The sequence below is a fragment of the Papilio polytes genome, unplaced genomic scaffold (genome assembly GCF_000836215.1).
Source record: "Papilio polytes unplaced genomic scaffold, Ppol_1.0 DF824158.1, whole genome shotgun sequence".
Classification (NCBI taxonomy): domain Eukaryota; kingdom Metazoa; phylum Arthropoda; class Insecta; order Lepidoptera; family Papilionidae; genus Papilio; species Papilio polytes.
The window spans coordinates 3,568,886-3,593,849 of NW_013525046.1; the positions used below are offsets into that span (position 1 = coordinate 3,568,886).

The window sequence follows — 24,964 nt, forward strand, 5'->3', positions numbered from 1 at the left end:
CCCTATACACCCTAAAATGTTTACAAAATTCCAACTTACTCTACAACATTTTTTGTTTCTGCTTTGAAGCGGTACTACATAACTATTGACATTTTATTTAGTTGTGGTTTGTTTGTGTTAGTGTTTCTCACCTTTCTAGACAGACTAGACTAGTCTCTGTATTATTTAAATTTCATTACGTGTTAGTCAATATAGTGACTAAATTATGTTATACCCGAATGAGAACACTTGAAGCGACGAAGTACCAAGGCCGCGGCGACGCCGTGTCTCGATCGAAAGCCTTTTTTAAATATTCAACAAGTGCCAAGACACTTTCGAGACTGTTCGAATGTTGAGACTGGGGAGATGCATATTTAACACCAAAGAAAGGGAAATAAAAGAGAATTGGGAACACGCTACTCTGTTGTAAAATATTTCAAAAGCGAACATTAAGGGTGAGTTGCACCATATCGCCGGTTACCGTTAAAGTTAAAATTATCTGTAACGGTAATATTTGGAATAACCTTAAAATTTACTAAGGGTAAGTTACATTAACTAACTATAAACCTTAACCAGAACAATCCCGATGGTTACGTCTGCGGATGTTCATGATATTCGCTACACCAGTTTTGCGCTGGTCAAAATGACGTCATATTTGACACTAATCATAACCGCCCGATTTTGGGCGGTTATAGTTAGCGTTACGGTTAGTGTCAGTTCGGTAGTGTCAACTGTCACAAGCTCTTATCTTCAAAAGTACAAATAATAGAAAAAGTAATGGAAAAAGAAAATCTCTACTATTATCCTATACGTGATCCAGAAGAATAAAGTCTTGCGTGCTCGGAAATAATGGATTTCCAAGTTGGAACTCGAAATTTTGCCAAACATTCAGTTTGGACAAATTTCGAGTGTCTAAGACCATAGCAACAGCGCTTGTCCCTTTTCTCTTATTTAAAAAAATGTCCTCCATAAAAGGACAATTTATAATATGCATTGACAGGACAATTTATAATATGGAAAATAAATAAGATGCATTTATATTTGTATAATTTTATTGCTTCATTTTTGGCGCTACATATTTGAGTAGTAAAGTAAATACAGTTTCAATAATGGCACAAACTAATTTATTTTCTCCAGAGTGCCATTTTCTCCATCTCCGTGGGCAAAAAGTTTATGTCACTATAAAATACATTGCGTATGATATATAAATATATACGGCGAAACATGAATTTCCAAACATTTTGATTTATGTAAATGTCATTCTTGACACCAACTTGACACTTTAGTGACATTCAGGTTTAAATGTTTCCATTGTAAAAACGAAAAACACATAAAACCTCTGTGAGAATATGTTTTTGCACTTGTAACCCTATTAACTATAACCATAACTTTTACGATAACCGGCGATTCGATGCAACTCACCCTTAATCTATGAAATTTTGATAGGTTTTTAAACTGTTCGAGTTTGAATATAGTAGGCAAAATATAGCGGATATAGGAATAATACAATCATTAATGTGAACTTTACTTTTAAGACAAATAGAAAATAGAAAGAAAACATAAATTTCTTAGTTTTATTTTTAATGCATTATTTATTTATGATTTAATTATCAATGTGATATTGAATAGCTCTGACCTCGCATTTCAATCGTAAAAGTGATCACTTTACTTACTAGGCTACCTATACTGAGACGATTTGATGTCAGGGAAATTCAAACAAACTCGCAATAAATTATTTTACACAGAACTTGAGATTGACTTATGTAAATAAATTGCTGACACAATTTATAGCGTGACGTCTATTTTATCTTGACTACCGATTAAATTATAAATAGGGTGTGCCACAGTGCAGAGGCGGGTACAATCTATCTTAAGACAAATCCGTCGCACGTGTCACCTGTCAGGTGGAGCGGCGGTCGCGGCAGGCGCGGGGGGCGGGGTGGGCTACGTCGCTCCTCTCGACAATATCTCACAGATATAACACGAAAATTGAACGTTCAAATAAAACTCGTATTAAGTTAAAGACGCAATTACGGCCGCCTTACAAGTTGATCTATAAAACTAATTTGGCATTGCCCGACTAATAAACAGGTTACGTTATTTTGCTGAAGTACACTTGGGGAAACTGACCGTGCCCTACCTTAAAATATTTCGGAACAAACATCAATACAACGTAGCTTATAAATATGTCTGTAAGAGAAAATGTCGGTTTAAGATACACGATCAGTTTCTTTCTATTATTATCCCTTTGTTTGTACCACTCACTGCTATTTGATTAGTTATTTGCAGGAAAAGGTGGAGTTTATCTAGTTGCAATGAACAATGCAATTTTCCTACCTACCTTAAATTCCGGACCATAGTTAAAAGTGAGATGTTTCGATTAGTATTCTTCCTCAGTAACTGCGAGCTTTTGTTCTTTCTTTCATTATTATGTGTAATCTATTCTATTTAAACAAATATTCATATTTCTAACTTTCGCATTTAATCGCAGTTAATTCTCGATGATATTTGCATATATAGTAATTTATGTGAATAAATCCCAAAACATGCATGTGTAGATTTGTTATAATTAACATTGCGGCCGCCGTACCAGTTGTGGACCGTAACACGAGGCCGTCAACACTAATCTGCTATATACAGACTTCAAATGAACTTAATCGTATCTATGGTCGCCCGTTGTTATTAGTGAAATAAATCTACTGTGTTTATACTATTTAATAACGGTAGTTTTTAAAGTTAATTCTAATGATTCAAATTTAAAAGTTCAAGTCCAATTATTTGTAGTTCAGGGTTATAACTACTTAAGAATATGAGATCTAAAATCGAGCTTTTGTGAACAAATTATTTTGGGAAAAGCATTTTGGAGGTTGTTAGTTGTCTCATTTGCACAAAGGTTGCGTGGTTTGGAGCGCGGCCGGCACGAAGGCGCCGTAATTTGTCTGAAGATAAAGCTGGTCACAGACAGATGCCTTCTGCAGCGTTGTAAGCTCAGCGTGTCGCTGCTTGACTTGTTAAATCCGTAACATAACATTTGAAATGTAAACCAGATAAACCGACCATATCACAAACATACAGTTAACATATTTCTAGTCATGATGACGTTTATTCTGAATATCAGTAAGCTGTCAAATTTTTTTGGAACTATGTTAAGTTATCAACCTAATAGTTGTATTAGTTTTATATAACAATGTTAGCCTCGTTAGTTAGCTTTACCGTATAATAGATTTACTATACTAACAAACCAACTGTGACTTAGTTCTATTGTTTTAGACAATGGTATTATACAAGAATAGTATTCATAGGAACCTTGTCTTTAGTTATCCGTAGTAAACAATTCTAACATTTTATATGAGCAATGATATTGATATCGGTTATTGGGACCTCGACACGTGGTCTACATTAAATGATATTCTATTTTCCAACACTTCAAAGGCGCTCGTTAAATGTCGAATGGAGCTGATAAATATTTCGAAGTGAAGACGTGCGCGTCTCGCGAACGCCACCTGGTAACTGTCAACACAATCTGCCAATTTGAATTCACGCCCGTCTAATTGGTCGACAGCTTGTTCCAAATATAAATAAAATATTAAACATTCGAATTTCGGTACATTGAGGTGGTTTTCATTTGATGTTCGGTGTATTTTGGTTGATAAAATAATTTAATTGATGGGTGAATGTTTTATTAGTTTTTTGATTAAAAAGTCAAAAAATACCCATAACTGACAAGTTTGAGAAAAGCGAGTAAGCCCGTGGATCAAATGGGAATCAATAATCTCTGCCTACCCTTTAATTCAACAGAGAGTTAGTGTTAATTTCTTTAAAAAAATATATCGTAAACATTTCTTTGCGCTTACAATTTTTATTTAATGTAACATAAGCCTCAAAAGAGCTCATATAATTACAGTGTTATGGGACGACTTATTCCGTGCCGTCGATTTGCGATACCTTTTCTTAGTATCAGGAATATTTCAAATTATGTAGCATACGCTAGCGTGATATTTCAAGCAGACAAGGGTCCGAATAGGTTACCTTTTCGATCCAAAGAGAACGACGGTCGTAAAACCTAGTCTGTTGCTCCCGACTCATGAATATGTTAGTCCGTTGGCGGGCCCACTTTAATAGTTAAATAGTTGAAACATCGAGGAAGTAAAGGGATCCACAACTTGATTTCAATGTGGATCTGAACGGCTGAGTCATAAATCGTTTATCTATGATCTCCGTAGGAATTTGTACATTCTATTAATATATCTATTAATAGGTTTTGTTATTAATCAGAACTCTTATCTTTAGTTAGATAAAAGGTAAAGAACAGGACAGTGATTAAGGTGTTTCAAAGAAATTACGAGCTATTTTATTTTGCTGTAGCATAACAATATTTTCTTTAACAAAACACAAATAATGTATGATACAATTTTAGACATTTTTATGCAAATATCCGAGGTTAAACAATCATCATCATCTACTTATCCTACTCCCGTAGGGTCGGCGCAACAGGTTTTTGTCCTCCACATAACTCTATCATACGTCATCTCAGTCATCACTCCCTTTTTGATCATGTCACCTTTTACACAATCCATCCATCTCTTTCTAGGTCTACCTCTACCGATGTACCCTTCCACACTCATAACTAACATTCTCCTTGTAACATGCGATTCATCCCTCCTCATAACATGCCCATACCATGCTAACCTTTTACTCCTAACCTTCTCTATTATGGGGGCTACTCTCAAACTTCCTCTAATATACTCATTTAGTATCTTATCCATTCGTGTTACCCCACACATCCATCTTAACATTCGCATTTCTGTCACATGTAGTCTTCTTTCATCCGAGGTTAAACAATAAATATGCAAATAACATAAGTAAATTCTAAGTATAAGATTTGAATACCCAAATGGAAAGAGTAACTTCACGGACGTTATTGGATATCTATATTCTATTTCTTATCTTTTATCGAATAATAGCTTGTGCCTGAGACTCTGTGGAATTAAAAAAAAACAAAAGGCAGTAGCTTTTTGTTCTTCCAGACTATACTCTATATCTTTGCCTAATTAAATCGAGATCGGTTGAGCAGTTTAGGTTACAGACTCGTGACAAACATCCATCCATATAAACTTTCGCGTTCGTAATATCAGATTTTTTTTTAGTGTTTTTCGTCGACAGATTTACTAGACTTCCTGTAACTAGACTACCTTTTATGTTCATACATACGATTATGTATTTTTCATCGTGTTTGTTTTACACATATATATACGCATATATGTTTATAAAATGTATTCGTACATTGTGCGTACAGCGAATACATTTGTCGTATAAAAAACCTAATGTATACGAAAAGAAAAAAATCATGACAAAAGAGGTTTTTGTTGTTTGTGAGCTAGCCTTTCCATGTTCTGAATTGTCTGTACAACTTAATCTCGATCCTGAACATAACACAAAGAGTGCTTTACGTAAAAGCTCTTTTTTTCACAGAAGCTTTTGAATACATTGCTTTATGTTGCTTATGTAGAAAAATATATTTAAATACAAACACGCCATTCGCAACATGTTTAAGTTATGGATAACGTGAGTTACATTGTGAAAAACAATTGTATAATTTTAAATAAGAATTCTTGATTGATTGTTTCTCAGAAATGTCTTCGGAAATGTTTACGTTTCAATTCTTTTTAATAATTACTTAGAATGTTAGGCTGCTAAAGTGCTATTAACTATTAGACTAATTAATGAATAAACATCACAAGTAACAAAAAAAATTGAACCGAAGCCAGGTTTCTATTTATTTTATACGAGCTGTCGCCCTCAAACTACGTTAGCGTAAATTTGGACCACCCTTTACGCTATTTTGACGCCGCGGAATTAAAAAGAAAGTAGCTTATAATACGCCTATCGATGTCAGCTACCATCCAGTGAATGTCCCGTCAAAATCGGCTCAATAGTTTCGGAAATTACCCTGAACAAACGCGGCTTGCGGACAGACAGAGAAAAAAATTTAAATGCGATTTTCGTTATCAGCAACACAAATACATCATCTTGCAGATATCTAGCATTTTTCTTTTGATACGATAGATGTTAAAATTATAATTAGGAGTTGTACGTAACAAAAAATGTGTTTATGTTCTAATATTTTCTATTGTCCATCTAACATAGGCCATTATTTATACCTAAAATAGTTTAAAATATTCTCACTGTCGTCTAAAGAACACAGAAATGTCAATAATGAAACAAGAGGAGAGTCAAGCATATTGTAATTAGCTTTATGCAATTGCTTATTTTCCCGTGCTTCGTGTAATTGCTGGTTTGCAGCGGGCTTACTGCTTTTGTTTAATGCACGGATCTTTTGTAAATGTCGGTTAAAAAGCGGAAATGAGCTTCGTACTGGGAACAGCAGCTGAGGGAGTCAGCGGACTTGTGAGGGAGTTTAAAGGCCTCAGGTCGAAGTCAAGAATGCCCGTAAACACCTCGCCTGAGGCACGCTCGGCCTCCCTCGCCATGCCTACCTTAACGACTAGTTAGCGACATTTCACTAGTGCGTTAATGACTTCCCCATGGAAAGACGCGGAAAAAGATGTGGAAACTTTTATACTATTTATTTTTTTTTGTATTCTAATTGGACGTCTATTTGAAAACCTCCTCAACCTCCCGGCTTTTGTATTTAAAATCCTTTGAGCGTTACTCTGTCGCTCGTGAACCGCTGCGTGTTTGAAATTGAAATGGTTGCTTTGAACTGGTAATATTACAAATTCCGTTGTCGAATTCAATGTACGATCGTGTAATAGTTTATATCGGGATGATAACTTTTTAAACAATTTTATAGTGTTTTAATTGACAAATAACTTATCGTGAATGTACATCCAGTTATTACAGAAATAAACAAATTCTTTTTCTCTTCTTTATTTGATAAACGTACATGCGCTATCGAATTAACTTAACAACTTAAATATGAAATCGTTGGACAAAATTCCAGTATTAGACATTAAATTGTACTTACAAGTTGAAAAGCATCATCGACTTTTTTAAATTTTTCTTTTCTGCTTCTACTTGTTATTACGTATGTTACAGTAATGTCTTAGCAATATCAATTTTCTGTCTACAACGTAAGAGTCAGGCACAAAGTCTGTGTTGTGTTCCTCTCAGCGTAAAGTCTGTATGTTGTGTTCCACTCAGCACAACGGTACGGTTATGAGCCGCGATATTTGCACAAATATGTGTTAGCCGCTGAAGTTGGCAGCAATTAACACGCCGCCGCATGTTTGTGTCTCGCCAATGAAGCTCGTTTATACAGTTGCGGCGTGCGTTATCATTTCGCTCGCACTCATTTTTAACGGAGTTTACTTTACCTAAAATAATGATGTGGCTTCCTTTATATACTTAGTGTAATTCGATTATACGTTATACGATTTGATTATACGAAATGAATTACGCTTCGAGTGATAAAGATTCACTTGTTACGTTTTTGAACAATCGAGACTAAACTAGTAGTTGTTTATTTTTGTGTAGTATCCATAATTTGGTATAAAAAATAAATTTCTAACAGATAATTATCAGTATACGGATTGTTGCGAGTTTATTATTTTAAATAAAACCCATATTTTAAAGAATCATTGCCTTCTCAGAATAGGCTTTACATAGAAACAAAGTTATTGATATGAACTATGAAATTGCATTCAATTTGTCGCCCAGTGTTTTAAGGTGGGCTTACATTGGCACGAAGCTGTGCTGCCTATCTCGTCTCGTGTGAATGATGCCGAGTGCTCGGGCCGTGTTGTTAAAGTGAAGCGGCGTCGAGCCTCGCGCGCTAATTGTCCTCCAAGCGAAGTGGGCCCCACCTCGCCTCGCTCCACACCTAGTGCACTACACTCCTTGTTTCGGCCTACTCATTGTGCATACGAGGGAAAAACTTGTAACTGTTGACATTGAGCCCGTCTAACGTGAACCCTTTGACAACGAACACGACGTAATAATTTTTCTTTTCACGCTCGGATATTTTTATTTTTCATTCTTTTTAATTTCAGTTTTATCTCCCTTTTAAAAAGCGTTGGATTTAAAATGTTGAACGAGCCGAATATGTTAAGTGATTGCTAGTATCAATAAATAACCGTTGAAAGGGAAGAATTCTGTGGGTAATATAGTTTAAATACTGACGAATAGCAGAGGGCAAGTAGTTTTCAATATTTTGTTAATATTGTAGGATTACGTTTTAAAAATATTTGTTTTTCTGCACAATATTTGGAAACACAAAATATGAAAGAAATAACCTAACAAAATTCCTATTTGGACTTCCGTGTTATATTTTTTGTTCCAATATTTCAAACTCCATCGTTTAATTATAAAACCTATTCATATGTAAACGTAAAATAACTACATAATACTTCATTGTTTTTTTTCTATAGTGAAAATTATCCAATAACGAATGTAATAAAGGCTGTACAAGTATTGGAGGTTTTAATCGCAGCTGAGCAAAATTCGAACGACAAAACCAACCTCGGAGCCCGAACCACAACAACCGTGCCGAAGTTTAATTCAATCGCTGCACGCCCGATGGGGTGTGGGTAGGGGATGGTGGAGGGGTGTGGGCCATGCACGTGGCGGGTGGCGTCACGAGCGGTGTTAATTACTACTCGCGGCGGACCACACATCTCCAACTTTGGCGCCCACTGTTCATGCTATATTTATATTGCATATCGTGTTAAACAAATACTTTTGGTTCCGTATTCATTGAAGTCGATAAAAATAATTTTTAATATTATAATTTGATAATTATATTCATATATTGTTGAAACTAAATTGTTAAGTTTTACATTTGAAGTGTTCAGTAGAGCCTTTCATTTGAATGCCGTACATGTTCAATATTACAAAGCTGGCTTTCAAGTTTTGAAACTACTTCGAAAGGACTAATAAATAGTTTTCATATTGGAATATATCCGAACACTTGGTCCAAACAAGCGGGAAAATTAAGCAGTAATTCAATATTAAGCGTGTTCGCGATTTCAATTTAAATGCTTCCATCGCTCGGCGCGTTCCCGTCTCGGATACCTACAACATTCCCGGCCCTTGTTGAAGACACGGTCCGGGATATATCCCGCTATAGCGGGAACGCAGCGCCTTTATGCTTTTCTCATGTAAATCTTCAAGATTTCTACACACAATTCGATATGCAGGTAAGGAAACTTGTAGGAATGTTATTGATTTTTTTGATAAAAATATGTTGCATAGAATTTTCTTCATATTTTACCTCAACATCTGCTATTTTGCCAGTAACAGTATTACGTTATTTTACTTTATAGACAAATTGATTATAATCGATGGTAGCACAAAGAAACACCTACGTACGCTATCTCCAGAATAAATAGACCGTGTATTTGTGAGTGTTTCGGAAATGTAAACGCATGGTAACCGCTACGCAGGGCAGTTTAGTAAAGTTGTAACATTTGTGGGCAAAGAGGATCGATATCTCTTGGCCGCTTCCGTGAGACCATCGACATAAATTCGAATTAGCGTCAGCTCTGGTCGACTTTACGATGCTGCAAGGCTTATTGCGTACTTGTTTGTAAAATCTAAATAATTGTTATCCTTTTTACATGTAATAATACATTTCTGTCTGTAATAAGCTACCCATGTGCTATTTTGTTTGTTTAAATTAATTTATTTTATTACACTATTTTGTAATCACATAAAACCTATGATATGTAACCAAAAGCTCGCTGTATAATGATTTTAAATGTCAAATGAAACTATTTCTGATGTTAAGCAATGGTCCTTATTTTAATACAAAACGTTTCAAGTTATGCTTTCAGTCATAACGAGAAAACAATAGTAATCTAATCTTATCGAATGTTTATTTTCTATAGTCTTGATTTGTTAAACTTTATTGCACGTTTTGTTTCAACTTATTTCCCTCGTGTGCTTTATATCTTTAGCAGTAGACGTATGCTTTCTTAGTTGTTACGTGAACTTTGTTCTACGAGTACTCTATTCAATCCCATCGATTATGTTTTGTGCTGTCAAAAGATTAGGTTTCCACAAAAATACAAAGGTATATTTACCGTTATCAAATACATATGTTACTATAAATATATTCTTTTAACATTATTATTGACATCGGTAAAAGATTGCCTACTGAAAACTAATTTACGGCCTTGTCTGTTGATTCTATAAATATGTCTGTTGTACTTCATTGCCATTACACCTTTATTAATATACTAGTTTTCGCTCGCGACTTCGTCCGCGTGGTATTAAATAAAAACAAAAATTAGTAGTTGTGTGTGTATTGTGTTCTTTCAGGCTATCCTTTACGTCTATGCCAAATTTAACCGAGATCCGTTGAACCGTTAAGGCTACAAACTCTAACAAATATCCATCCATCTAAACTATCGCATTTATAATATTAGTAGGATATGATTATCATTCCTTTCATTCCCATTAACAAAAAAGATACGACTACTATATTAATGTAACTATAACCATTGTGGAATTCGCCAATTACGCGAAAGGTATTTTCCACGCCAATAATGTAATACAAATAAATTGGTAATAAAGTAAGAAGCGGAAAAATTTCAAAGACCGTACTAACATAAAATCATTTTTAAGCGGCGGAAAAGTTGTAAAGTTAATTTCGTGCTCAGATGAAGTCTTAAGCGAAGAAGACATCGTTAGAGGTGTCACAAACTTACTCGAAAAATTAATCAACGATTCGGGCGGCAACGAAATTTTCCTAATAAATGAGTCTTTTGCAGGGGACAGATCGGATATTTCTTTAATTAATTTCCGAGTTTTTAATGGTATTCCATATAGCTTTAGTAACTTATTTAATACATAATTCATTTTACATAACTTGTATAAAAATAAAATAAAATACAATATGTAAAGAAACACCACCGGCTTCGCAATCCAATGACTCAAGTAACCAGTGTTCAGGGCTGCAGAGACAGGAACCTCATAATAATGCGTATGGTTTTTAAAATAATTGTATTTTGAATTGGGCCCTTAATCCCACTATTTAGCGAGAGCTTCTAGAGATGTCCTTCGAAGCTCCTCGATATTAGCCCATTAATGGTCATATTATTATTCTGTATATGTCCATTGTTGAATATTGTACAAAGGTAGAGGAAGATTGTTGAAAGTATTAAAGTATGGAATGCGTGAAGGTGGATATGCTTAAGGCAGTGATTTCAGACAGAGCGGCTGATATATGGAAACAATACGTATAATAAATATGCTGACCCTTAGAGACAATTCAGGTTGATGGTGATTATATATCTATAGGTAATATTTCAACTCCTAATCTTTAGACCTGCATCATTATTTTTTTCTTTTTTCTAGAAAATTTCAATACTAATAAATATATAGATTATTATTCTGACAAAAAATTGTGGGGGATTTGGCGGTCTAAGGCATCTTTTCTTTGGGCATAACTTATATGATAAGACGTCGTTCGGTGCGAAATTAAGTGAATTTGTTGAGTGTAAACAGGGATTATCCTTAGCTTGGCTATGATTAGCATTTCGCGGCGGTCGGCGCTCGCCTGAGCTGAGGGGCATCTGCAATTTAAATCAGGGACTTGGCCGGGCTGGCTCCTCAGCCACGCACTTGGAATTCGATATTCACCCCTGAATAGATGGTTTCGGGTTCGATTTTCTGCTTGTTTGCCTTGATTATGTTATCTTCAAATTGTTTCATTTCGCTTCATCTATTTGTTTGAATCTTTACAGAAGTGTAGTTATTTAAAGTCCAAAATAGATTACAAATATTAGTGTATAATAAGGTCGTTTATCATATAAACTTTATTAAGACGGTGAACAAAGTTAAAAGGACTTGCGTTAATGTTTGTTTCTAGTTTACATTTCCGATGTTATTAAGATGAAAGATTTGTTTGTTATGAGAGATTAAAACTTAAATATGGTTTAAAAACCTATGTAATAATTAATATTATTCGAAACTACATTATTACATTGCCTCGATATTTTTAGCGCTTTATATTTAACCGTAATCTTTACTTTTTTTTAAATAATTGTTTCAAAAGATGAAATGAAAATATATTGCTTACATTAGGTGATGTATGCAATGACATTTGAACAAAACGAGGCGTTTTGCTCTGATTCAAACGGAGTTTGGTGATAAATTTTCGCATGATATATGCGTTAGCAGGGATTCAAACCATCAATCAGATAGTGTGGAGTGCTCCGTTAGATTTTCATAGCTCTCCGCTTCGATGTATGAGAATGGCGGCTATTTATTAACGCTGAGAATTCAAAGTGCAATTATTTAACTGAAAGCAACATATGATTTTTTTTTTTAGAAAAAGACAAATCACATTTAAGGTCTATGTTTACGATTTCTTTCGGAATCCGGCGTTTATTGGCTTATAAAATGTAGTTTTAATATTCAAGGTAAAACATTGGAAATTTTAAACGTTACATTTTAGAATATAAAATGCGAGAACAAAGTCCATAAAATAATCAACTTTAAAGGTTTCAATGTATTTTGATAATGTTAAAATGTTTCATTTCAAAGTCTAGAACAGTTTAAATTTATATTTAAAATATTTTACTTATTCTAATAAATTTCTCTCTCAGTCCACGTCGACTTAAAAATTGCGCCAGTGCACAATACTGTGGAGATACGAGCTAGTGAAAAATTGCCCGGGATGAAGACGTTGAACGAAGGAATTCTTTCTAGTTTCTTGACTAAAGAAAATGAATTAAATCCTCCACTTGTATTTGTAAAATGTAAAATGATTTCTCTGTTTTATTATGCAATTCCTTGCCATAATAAATGTTGTAATTTTAAATGTTTGTATTAATAATTATTTATTAATCTCTGGGAGATTTAAAAATTTTATTTTTAACTCCTGATTTTGTTCGATTTTTTTAAGAGGTAAAATGAGAAATATGTTCACTTCAGGTTTAGATGATGACTTACGAGCACTTAGACGGTAGTTACAGACGGTCCCCCATAAGCCCTTCATTGCGCAGCGCCGACTATTGCTAGTTGATCTCTTTCAAGTACATCCTTAGACTTAACTACGCTTAATCGTCCCGACTCCAGTACCTTATCGGAAGGATTAAGCCAGAACACTGTGCTGTTTGAACCATATAAGCTGTCTAATACTAAACCATTCTAACAAGTACCATATTTGCTCACTAGCTCTAATGACGAGGGTAGATACCCTTTTAAGATGAAAGTCCAAAAGTATTGACTGGTTTTCTTAATCATTATAGTAAATTTTGATACGTGAAAATCGTAGTGGGAACGAGTATTTTAAGTCTTAAGTTACGTCCCTCCCAATCGCATACAAAATACGATAAATTTTACTCCAATGATAACTCTATCCGCGCAACCTTCAAAGGGAAGTTTCACCTTAAATAGCCTTTGGATAGGACATATCAGTTTCATAAGCAAGTCCAACACTTCGTCTGTGAATAACAGTTGCTAAATTCAATTGCGGCGACGAATCTAAACTCTACCGGAAGTTGGGACCCAATCGTATTCTCACCTGCAGCTGGATTTGAATTTCAAATAAGAGAAGACAAGCCGGGTCCGCTTGTAACCTATGTTTATCGCGAGCTCACGACGCCCTCTAGCGCCCACAACATTCCAATATAGTTAAAAGACTCGTGAGGTAATATTTTTGACACACTAAAATTTGCATTATTGTAGAAATTTTTACGTCAATTAGTAAATGATCTAACTAAACTTAATCTATAGGTAATTAGTTAAATGAGATTTTTTTTTATGTTTTTATAAACGCAACGACAGTGGTTGCTTTTTCTTCGACTGTGAAAGTATCCAAATCTAACAATCATAGACCATCATATTTAAAATGTATTATATCATATTTCACAGTTATAATTCTTCAATTTGTGCAACGTTGTTATTTTCATTTACCTTCATAGTAACATATGCAATTGAATGAAAACTGTAGAGTTCATTATATATTTTTTCTAACTGAATTACCTGTCTGGAGTGATTAACTACGCATCGGCACGCTAATTAATTAAATATAAAACAGGCGAATGAAGCGACGCGTTATCGACATTAATTGCTATCGGTCATTAAACAGAGCACCTCCGAGTGCTCCGCATCCCGCTCTGTGGCAGATCATTACGATCATCTCTCGCTATTGTTATTGCAATGAAAGGGACCTATTAATTATCCATTGAACATAATTTGGGCAGATCAGTGAACCGTGGTTTGCAAACGATCGATTTTAATTGATACACTGTCCGAATTGAATTATTGATATCGATTCTGATCTCATTCGATTCGACTCTATTAGATTGTCCATCTTAAATGATATACAAGTTAGTTCCTTCACGTAGTAAAGTTCTATAGATCAATCAGTCAAATCTATTTTAATATTTCATGTGACTTTGTAGAAACTATACAGAATAAGATATATCTCTCACAAATTGAGAAATTAATAGTAAATTTGTTACACCTTCGAGAAGGTTCTAATTGTTAAATATTTATTTAGAACTGATTTAATACTGTAGATTATTAATTTTCTACATTTATATTATGCTTATTGTTTTAATTATAGCCAAATTCAGTAGAAAGGAATGGGAACTTTAGTACATTTAATACCAATTGCATTTTGTTTCCGTCCGGCTTGACGCTGCTTCGTCTACTGTCTTCCCCCCCCCCTGTTTCGCAGTGATAAAGATTCAAAGCATCTTTATCGCTTTAAACTTTTTCTTTCTTGTTTAAGAGACTTGGAGAACCCCTTAATGGAAGTTAAACTGGTCGCTTGCAATTAAGATAACTACAGCAGTACTGCCGCGGAGTTTAATTAAAGTTAGTAAATGTATCTAAAACCACTGTGTATAGATGTTTACCAAAAATTTCTCTTGAACTAATAATTTGTTCCAACTATTAATACACAGTCGTTCTAGAGACTCCCATCTAAGTATCATTTTTATTTTAATTCTTAAGTGTTGATATTTAAGAATACATTTTTTTAATAATAAATCACGACTATGGTACTATATTTATGGCAATGTAATCTTCAAACGTGATATGTATGTTACAATGCAGATAAACAAGCACCTAGTAACGTCTCGTTAGTTGTTAATTAAGAGCACGGCGTCCACAGTCGGCTTGCAATATAACCTGATACAAGCATTCATAAGTTTCTGGTGCCTTTGCTACTTTTGAAATAACTCCATTCTACCTCTTTATTCTGTGACTGCATTGACAAAAAGAAAAGATTTGATTACGTCTTGTTTTGTTATTTTTCAATATTCAAGTGAATCTTATAGCAAACGAAAGCACGGCGCCGGGCGCTGTCGTAAAGTTGAGAATTTTCATATTTATTTGACGCACTAAACGTCCCCCGGCTTGTTTTCCGTGATATTTATAGCGGTAACTTTCCCCAACTGAACTGTCGGCGACGAAATATCCTTTTAATGGCCGTCGGAGTGTCGGGTCGTCTGCAATTTAGATTAGTCCTTTAATTAAATTAACATTATGATCCCTATCTCAGCGGAGCAGGTGGTCGGCAATATTGCGCGGAGAAACTCACTTTTTTCTCTCCTTTCTGCTCCGAGATTTCGTTGCTTCGACTTTGGTAATTACCGTACGGGTCGGCAAATCGAGGTGCTGATTAAAAGAATTCTTACATATTTCAATGCAAACTATGGAATTCTCTTTGTCCTCTATTCCATTAGTCTATGGTATGATAATTACATTTTCGAAAAGGAAACTGTGCTAGCAATTGAGGTTATGCGACAATTTGTTAATAAGTTTAAAAACAAGAAATACGAATATACATTTCGTAAATAAAATATACAAATTACCATACTCATTAAAGATAAAAATGTTAAAGTCTAACGAAACAAATAAAGGTTAATTTAAGCTTAATTTTAATTAAAAATGTAATATTAAAAACAAAATTAAACGGTATATGTTCGTAACTTAGTTTTAAAACTCAATAAAAAACTTCTGTAAGGCAATTATGAAAAGAAATATATTTTACCTTTTTCAGGTTGAGAGCGCGCACCGATTTTATGCTAACGATGTTCAAACAACGATTTTAATTAACCGAGGGATTCGGCTACTCTTCAAATTGAGAGATGGTTCTACTTTTTCCAGTCTGTTTGCTTTAGTTTTATATCTATTTTCGAGAGCTGCCAGTATTGCGGCGCAGGTCAACCGAAAAATTAGAAATATCTCTATCGGAGTCGATCGTTTCCCGCCGCCGCCACCGCCGTCCCGCCACAAGACCGGGCGGTCGCCCTTTGATTGTTTGCAAAATAAATACTGCTGCCATCTTGCCAGTTTTCTATTAACTTGTCACAAGGGATTTTAATGTCGAACGTGTACGTACGTTTTGATATATCTTGTTTATTCAATACAATAAATACATGTTGGTACTTTTTTTTTGGGATTCTAGTCTGTTCCAAACCTTAAAAAGTAAGATTATATATCAAAGATACCAAATTGCCGATTTCTCTTTTCAAGCTCGTCTACTATAATATTTATTTCCCTTTTCACATATTTCCTCAGTATACGAACGCCTCTAATAAACCTAAATATTATTTTTCACCGTAAAGTTCGAATACGATATGTCTTTCGGCGCGCCCCACGACTCACCGGTTATTTGAAAGCTTGCTTTCAAGTTGAGAATTATTGCTTTTGACATTGAAGACGGAAGAAAAATTGCCTTTCCAAACTTTGTGCACTCCATGCGGAAGTTCCCTACAATATTATGTTATCAGTCTCGACCGACTTTGTTGTTAAATACAGTTTCAAACTCTTCTCTCAAAGGAATATTCCTTACCATATTTTTAAAGTTGAATTCGGTTGTGATTCAAGAAGAATACATTCATGAATTTTATTTGATCAACAAATCAATTGTTATTACAGTTTTCAATACAAATTGATCAAACCTCTTTTTCTATAGCTTTAAACAATCATGCAAAAATTGTTTTGTTTATTATTTAGTTCATAAAATATAGTCAAAAAAGTATTTTGTTTATTTTCGGATATTTTGAATGTTATTTCTTATTAGGGTTACACCCACTTGTTATCTCTTTCATCGGGACGGAAAATTTGCAGGGTTTTATTTAAAAATAGAATTCTTTAATTGAAATTCATTGATTACTAACGCCCTCACTCAGATTCGTTAATTGATAAGTAAGAAAGTCTCTTGGGGTAATTTCTCAAACTGCAATTATTGTACCTAACACAGACGCAATAAAGACTTAATACGGTAGTAAAATTTGAATCTATGCTTTATAGTTAGAAAACGAAGCAATTCCCATTCAACAGATAGCGCTATAAAATATTATTTCAGATAATGAAGCGTAAAAAGCGTTGCTTTGTAGCGGTCTGAGTGAAAGTTCCCGCCGATTTCCCATTCAAGAGAAAGGCATTTCAATCAAGGAGAAAAATCGAAATAAAACAAAAGCTCCATTGAAGCGGGGAACCACAATAAGGCGGCTATATTTTGTTCCAGCAATAACACAGCCGTTGTCGGCTCTTTTAAATATTTTATAAACGTTTTCCTGGTCATTTAGTTATTCTATGGAATAAATATGCAATTATAAGATGTTCTGTTGAAATAACAACGGATAACATACAACAAGTACTGACTTTAGAGTACGATTGATAATATTACTGTTGACTTGTCATATATCAAAATTGAGGAATCAAATGTTTCATTATTTAAGTTATGAATACTGACATATATTATATACTTTTATATGTTTTAATGTAATATTTAAATTTTCATTTGTATTCAGGAACTTCACTGAGTCTTATTAATTCTATTGAAAAGAATACGGAAATGGCTACCTCAATATATTTTAATTCAAACTTTCGATAGGAAATGTACGGCCGTCTTGCTACTTTTACAAAAAAAAATAGCGTTTAGCTAAATTTTCAATACATTTCACTTCTTTGTAATTTTCAACCATACTGCGATTTTAATAAGCATACATAAAAATATCTGTAATTATTTTTTATAGAAGTAAAAGAGAAGTGACATTTAATTTCAGCTCCCCTTTGTGGAGTCGTGTTTCAAACGTGGCGACTTTTTCAATTATTGTACTTTTTGTGCATGTGGAAATAACAACGTCGCTGCCAATAGACATGCGGCTGGTTCAATTTGATTAACTCTTCTTGTTTCTCTGGAAATTGCTTTTCATACAGACCTCATGTGTTGTTAACACTGAAATAGGTAATTTAACTTGAAATTTCCTGAACATAAAACGATATTTAAATGAAAATACCTCAAGAAATTAATTTTCAGTACGTATTGACTTATCAGCCAGTCAACTAGCATTTAGTTGTCAATGTAATTCTGCATGGACATGCCAATACCAGCAACATTTAAAAGTCTGTCGTGTTTCTTTCTTGTCTGGCATTTCTAAAAAATGTTAAGGTGTCTGTAATAATTAATTAAGGAAATAAGCCCTCATGTCTTTTTAATACGAACACGACAGAACACGACGCAAAGATTGTCATTTAATTATTCATATAAGAATAGTGTCATAAGCGGTTTTTAACTAAGTATATGTGCTTTTAACAGAATACATGGCGACAAACTAACCTAAATTGATGGCACTATGTTTGCTTTTTAAAAAGGTAGACACATGTAGAATTTATAACGTGTGTATACATCCTATATATACATATATATAGGACGTATGCACACGTGATAAATTCGCTGTGCAGTGCCCCGGGTGTTTCCGCTCCACTCGGCTCGGATGCATGCTCGCGCGATCGATCGTGTGGATACACCTTTATCCCAGTTTATTTTTTATTTTGTTTATAGCTTCAATATTAAATACCACCTGCGTAATACTCGATAGCATCTATTTCTGGTGTTTATTCAACCATGAAGTGTTAAAAACTTGAGATATTCATAATTCTCACGCTTGTCCCACCACTGGCCGATAGAGGGTTAGATAGCTTAAAAATGACATCACTGTCAAAAAAGGTAACAAAACCGGATATCACAATCACATATTTTACACGTTGGTGTTATCAATTTACAATATCGTGAGAGGGCCATTGGACTTGTTTATAAACTATTATACATCATAATTGATTTTAAATTTATCATTGACAACTCATGGAGGTTTCCCTAACAATTTTAAAAATTGTATCGAATTTATTCTGACCTGATAGAACGTAAACAACATCCTCCTCATTGTAAATCCTCATTTTCGATGATTTTCATCGCCCCAAATAATTAATAAAGCAAACAGACAAATAACATCGAGCTCAAACTCAACCCACTTAACGCTTTTTTCCGTCGCATTAATGTCAGTCTGTTCGTAGATGGTATCAACCTCTTTAGGCAGATCAAGTATTCGCTTCGCTTTCGTGGCAATGGAACCGTAAAATTGAGATAAATCTTTTCAAACAACCGTTTTATGTATTTATTTTTGACAGATAGATACGAAATTGAATAGGACATGAAAGCTGTTTACCACTTATTCTTTTCCTGTAAAAAGTTCAATAGCAAGATCTAATTTAGCAATGACTGAAGTATCTATAGTATTTTTATTATATCTATTTATTTAAATGTTCAATGTCCTTTGTTTCATGAGGATAGAATTTTTTATTATATAATCTGAAAGATTTTATTCCTATTAATTTAATTGTGTTTTAACTTTATAGGACATTAATTAATTACGTAAATTTAACACTAGTTTGTAAGTTCACACTAACACTACATGGATCTTTGATATCTGAAACGAATTATTATTATTTACTAGCCGTTGATGGTGACTTCGTCTACGTGGAATTAGTAAATACAAAAAAGTAGCTAATGTTACATAGTGATAACGTAGATTTTTAACGGCGAGAAGTTTTTGAAATCCACTAAGTAGATTTTCAGTTATTTCAATACATACGAAAATACAAACCTTTCCTAATAGTACTCATTAAGTACAATATTCAGATAAAGAACTAGGTATACTTAGCCAGTTTTAAATGATCGAACTTGAACATAGTGTAAAGAATAACTACATCGCGGGGATCCTAGCGCAACCGAGTGTGAAATGCTCGACATGTAGGGGCAGTTTGCTAGTCAGGGTGAAATGTAATCCATAATGTGTTTGAGATCACAAGCCGATTGAATTATTCTATATGAAAATATATAGTCATGCTAGTCATTTGAATTAATAAAGGTACCAATTAATTTGTAATTATTTTTATGTCGTATCTACTCTTGGTTCCATTAAATACTAAAAAGACAAACTTGCCCTAAATATTTCCCAACTTCAATTGTTCTGAACTGATTTCTCAGAGTCGCCAGACTTTTATAGTCATTAAAATAATAAAAATGTCTATATTAAGTCGATAGTTTATAAAAATTGTTTTAAGTTAGGAGAACAGCTTGTACTCGTATGTTTAGTGGAGAGTTTCACGTGACATGTCATAAAAAGTTTTCCAATTTCATGTTACAAGCGCTCAGCAACACTTGTGACTTGTGACGAACACGTGTTACTAAAAGCTCTAAAATCAAATATGTTATATTATTATTAAATTTCTTTGCATACGGTAAAAAATAATAATAATATTACTCTTAAAACCATAAAATAATAAATAACGGTCTTACTTCCATTGGTCACTTAGTGGAAGTTAAATCAGCTAATGTTTTTTTTGCTTTTTTCTAAAAAAAACGGAAAGAAAGCGATCAAGTTTTAATCGCGACAAAACAACAACGTTGTGTAAAGGGTATTCAAAGAAATGTTGCTTATTCTATTGTGCTTTTTATATTCAACAAAATATTTATGAAGTCTTTTCTTAGCGGTCTTAAGAGGAATTATAAAAGTATTTTTTTGGAAAATAAAAATACGCCAAGTAAACATTTCAGAGAATCTCTTCCAATTTATACTTTCGTCAGAAGATATGTTTTCGGGTTGTTTCTAAGAATTTAAGCTTTGAATGAAACTACAACGAAGTAATGGATGTTTTTTTTTATTTTCAGAATATTGTTAAAATTAGCTTTTTTATAAAATAAAATGAACGAATTCGATTAATTTGTTTGAAAATGTTTTAATAACCAAGTTCTCGATCTGACATTGTGTGTACTTTCCATTCTGAGTGAATTTTAAATCAAATCTATTCTTGGAATCTTTTCCATTCTTTCTTCGAGATATATTTAAGTCTAATTAGTTTTAGGTTATTTAACTAGCCAACTCTATTTTTAGTTAAATAAAAGTCTATATAAAGCATCAAATGTCTATTATTGATATATTGTGTTACATTACAATATTTAAACTGTTTTATATGAAAGCTGTTTATTTAACGGAATTAAAAAAGTAGTATTGAAAATAACTTTACAAAAATATCACGTATCATTGATACGGGGAATTCCCGTCCATTCGACCGGAAAATAGCCGACATAAAGGTCCGACATTCTGGACGACCGGAGGACGGAAGCGATAAAACATATATACGACAGCCTATGCTATGCCACCCTTTATGACACCCCTCTGGGTTCTTTAACCTCGATGATATTTATAAAAGAAACAAAATTTATAAAAGTAGAGTAATTTGGTCCTTCAGATCTTGTTAATGGCAACACGCTTTTAAATAAATGGTAATTACTACATAGAGAAAATTTACAATTACTGACAACCACTTTATCAATATCATATGTATATTTCTTTTAAATTCGACAAACTTACAATGATTCGAGGTGGTAATTTTGTAAAAGTTAGAATGTTTTAAAAGGGAAACTCAGAGGCATAAATAAAGTGAACAAGATGGCGTTGGTGTCGCAAGCGGCCGGTGTTACCAGCTATTAATCTCCATTTTCAACACGCGCCAAATCACGCCGCCATTACCAACTCTGTTTTATTTCATTAAATGGACTCACGAATTAATGCGTCGAAACGTTTACAAAAGCTGAATCGGGAAGTACCGGCATTGAAAGATTGTTTGCCACCTTTGTGTCGGTTTTGATAAATGTCCCACCCAATTCTTAAGAAAAGAAAGAAATCTACACAATTCTCGCAATATCTTCAAATAAAATCGATAGTTTTTTACCATTCCTTAACTTATCGATATAAAGTTAAGGAATATTTATATTAATTTAAACTGAGGTGTTAAAAGTAACTAGTACCAAGAACTAATGTAGTTTTACCGTCAAACTATGAGCGAAGAAACTTAGCCCTTTTCAAAACTTTGTTTATTAAGTTAATCAAATAAGTATCGTTTAATTACAGGTGCGGACGTTGTTTGTGAGCGGCCTGCCCATGGACGCCAAGCCAAGGGAACTGTACTTACTGTTCCGAGCATATGAGGTGAGTGATTTGTTTCATTTGTTTAATTTTTTTTTCGCGATCCAAATTTATATTGTACAAAATATATATCCTATGTTACTCACAGGTAATTTACCTTTCTAACTGTGGAAGAATTTTAAAAATCTGCCTTGATTTTATTCAATACATAAAAAATACAAAACTTTTCTCTGAAAAATATATTTTTTGAGATACGACTGCGATCTTACCCTGAAATTTTGTGATTCTAAATTTTGAATTCATAATATTTTAAGCTAACCAAATACCCAATCTATCACTCATGTTCAAAATTCCAAATATTCAAGAAAAATATGATAGAGCGAGCGTATCGTTGGCGTCACGCGACAGGCGAGATAACGGATTGGATTACTGCGTCGTAAATATCAAATGTCATGCTCCGATATGTAATATTCGATTGAATCGATTCTGTCTGACGATAAGGGGGATTACGTTCCTTGGCACGGTTGGCACCGAGCATTGCGACGGGCGAAGTTAAGGAGGGTTGTTTTAGTGTATCGCGTGTTTACGTTCGTACGTGGCACGGGCTTGCACTGCAGGGTCGTGTTTAACCTCGATTGCACCATGACGTGACGGTACTAGACAAAGAAAGCAATTTGATAACACGAACAAATAGCTTTTGTTAAGGGAAATGTGAAAATGCACGTCATATGTTAATTAAAAAAATTGACTAAAATAATAAAGAAACTAATATTCAAACAAAAATCTTTTCACTATAAATGAAAGTCCCTTAATATCCTCAACCTATTTTTTTATTAATTCAAATTATTTTTAAACAGGGCTACGAGGGATCGCTTCTAAAGGTCACCAGCAAGAACGGAAAAACAGCTTCGGTAAGTATCGTCAGCATAATTAAATTTAGATTATTCATTTAAATTTAAAATGGTTTACTTTTTAAACCCTAAAACTTCCAAACAAAATTTCATAACAATATAATGAACACATGCAGAGATATCTCTACATAAACTAGAAGCGGTTCGTCCGTTCGTCATATTGCAGGTCTCTTTAATCCGTTGTCGGTTTTATTCCGTGTTTGAAGAGCACGCGTGCAAATGAATTGCAAGCGAGTTTGCGGAATATGGGTAGTTAAGTCGGCTCATTCAATGTACAGTCGCCGTCGTTCGCGGTGTTCCAAATGGATTGCTTTGCACCTCACAACTAAATTAAACTGCACTATTGCAAATCAACCATTAGGGTATTTCGATGTTATATTTAAATTAGAAAATGTGTAGTAAGTGCATTTTATTTTTAACTCTTACCAATATTATAAATGCGAAAATTTAGATGGATGGATGGATGTTTGTTAGAGTTTGTAGCCTAAACGACCGAATAAATCTAGATGGAATTTAGTATAGATAAAGTGGATAGTTTGGAATAACACATACATAGGCTACTTTCTTTTATTTTTTTTAATACCACACGGACGGAGTTGCGGGAGAAAGCTAGTGTTTTATAATGTTAAATTGTTTTTTTAATACAGCATTTTCCGCACTTTATCATTTTAAGGCGTACGAATAATTTAAGCGACTAGCTTTAAAGGTCATCACCGCGAATGATGGCGACTGTACCTGCGAAATATGGGTAGTTGAATTGGCTCATTCAATGTACAGCACGAACTGTATTAACGAACTACACTCGGCTGAGAGAACTTTTGACGAGCTTATCCGTTCCATTTTTCTTTTCTAATTCCTATCAAGTAGAATCTGATCTGAATTCTTTTTCATTTTTTTTTCATTGATTGAAATATTAATTGGACCTTTTTAACAGAACAACGTTTTTGGTAAATCATGTAACTTAACTATTAAATGCATGATGATGCATTTATACATCAGTCTTCTATTTCACACCCAATAGATATAAAAAATATGTTTTTCTTTATTTTCCCTTGATCTATGTTCAATTTACTACCCGTTTCAATTTAGGGTATTTAAAAAGAAAAAAATCATGAATTTAAGGAGTAAACTAGGTTCCCAATTCCTTAAAGAAGGGGATAATGTAAACTTTGAATATACTTTTTTTTTTACACATGGGTCAATAATCTCACAACATGTAGATGGATTAGTAGTAAAGTTTGTACTATTTGCAGCCCGTGGGTTTCGTCACTTTCCACACCAGAGCGGGCGCTGAGGCCGCAAAGCAAGACCTTCAGGTTGGTATACATCGCCAATATATCACTTCATAATTACACATAATACTACAAATATTGTCTCAATATAAGTCTAACTAAAAATACACATTTAAATGTCATAACTGCTATATCAAAGGTAATTAATGAAATGATTCCAATTAATTTAATTAGAACGTTATTTGCAACGGTAGTCGGAATGCATTCGCTGTGTGCGTGCACACGTCACGAAACATAATTCTGACTTTATGATATATTTTTATGTATACATACCTACTTTCGCTATCATACGCAAACCTTAATATTAAAACAATGGATTATTCAATTATCTTACGTTTCTGATCATGTCGATTTAAAGTTAGGTAGTTTATCTATATATGTCTATTTATGCAAATAATATTTTCAACAACTAAAACCCTAGTCCTAAAATATATTTAATATTTAAGTACGCTTAAAATAATTTAACTTTTTTCTTGTTCTCGTACGGAGAAAGAACTATGCTATTTGTAAATACTAAAAGGAGTACAGAGCACGGTGTTACTAAACCTCTTCTCATCACATGCCTCAACACAGCCAAGCAGCA

At 33.8% G+C, this 24,964-nt stretch overlaps 1 protein-coding gene across 1 annotated transcript in view; it reads left to right on the forward strand.

Annotated features, from left to right (window-relative positions):
• The first annotated feature begins 21,701 nt into the window (after positions 1–21,701).
• The window catches only part of LOC106111531 (protein couch potato), a 5,038-nt gene continuing 1,775 nt past the window's right edge, over positions 21,702–24,964 (forward strand). Inside the window, exons 1-4 of the mRNA XM_013293650.1 lie at positions 21,702–21,728; positions 22,164–22,241; positions 23,036–23,089; positions 24,343–24,405. Of these exons, the coding sequence (XP_013149104.1) occupies positions 21,702–21,728; positions 22,164–22,241; positions 23,036–23,089; positions 24,343–24,405 (222 nt within the window). The remainder of the gene's footprint in view (positions 21,729–22,163; positions 22,242–23,035; positions 23,090–24,342; positions 24,406–24,964) is intronic.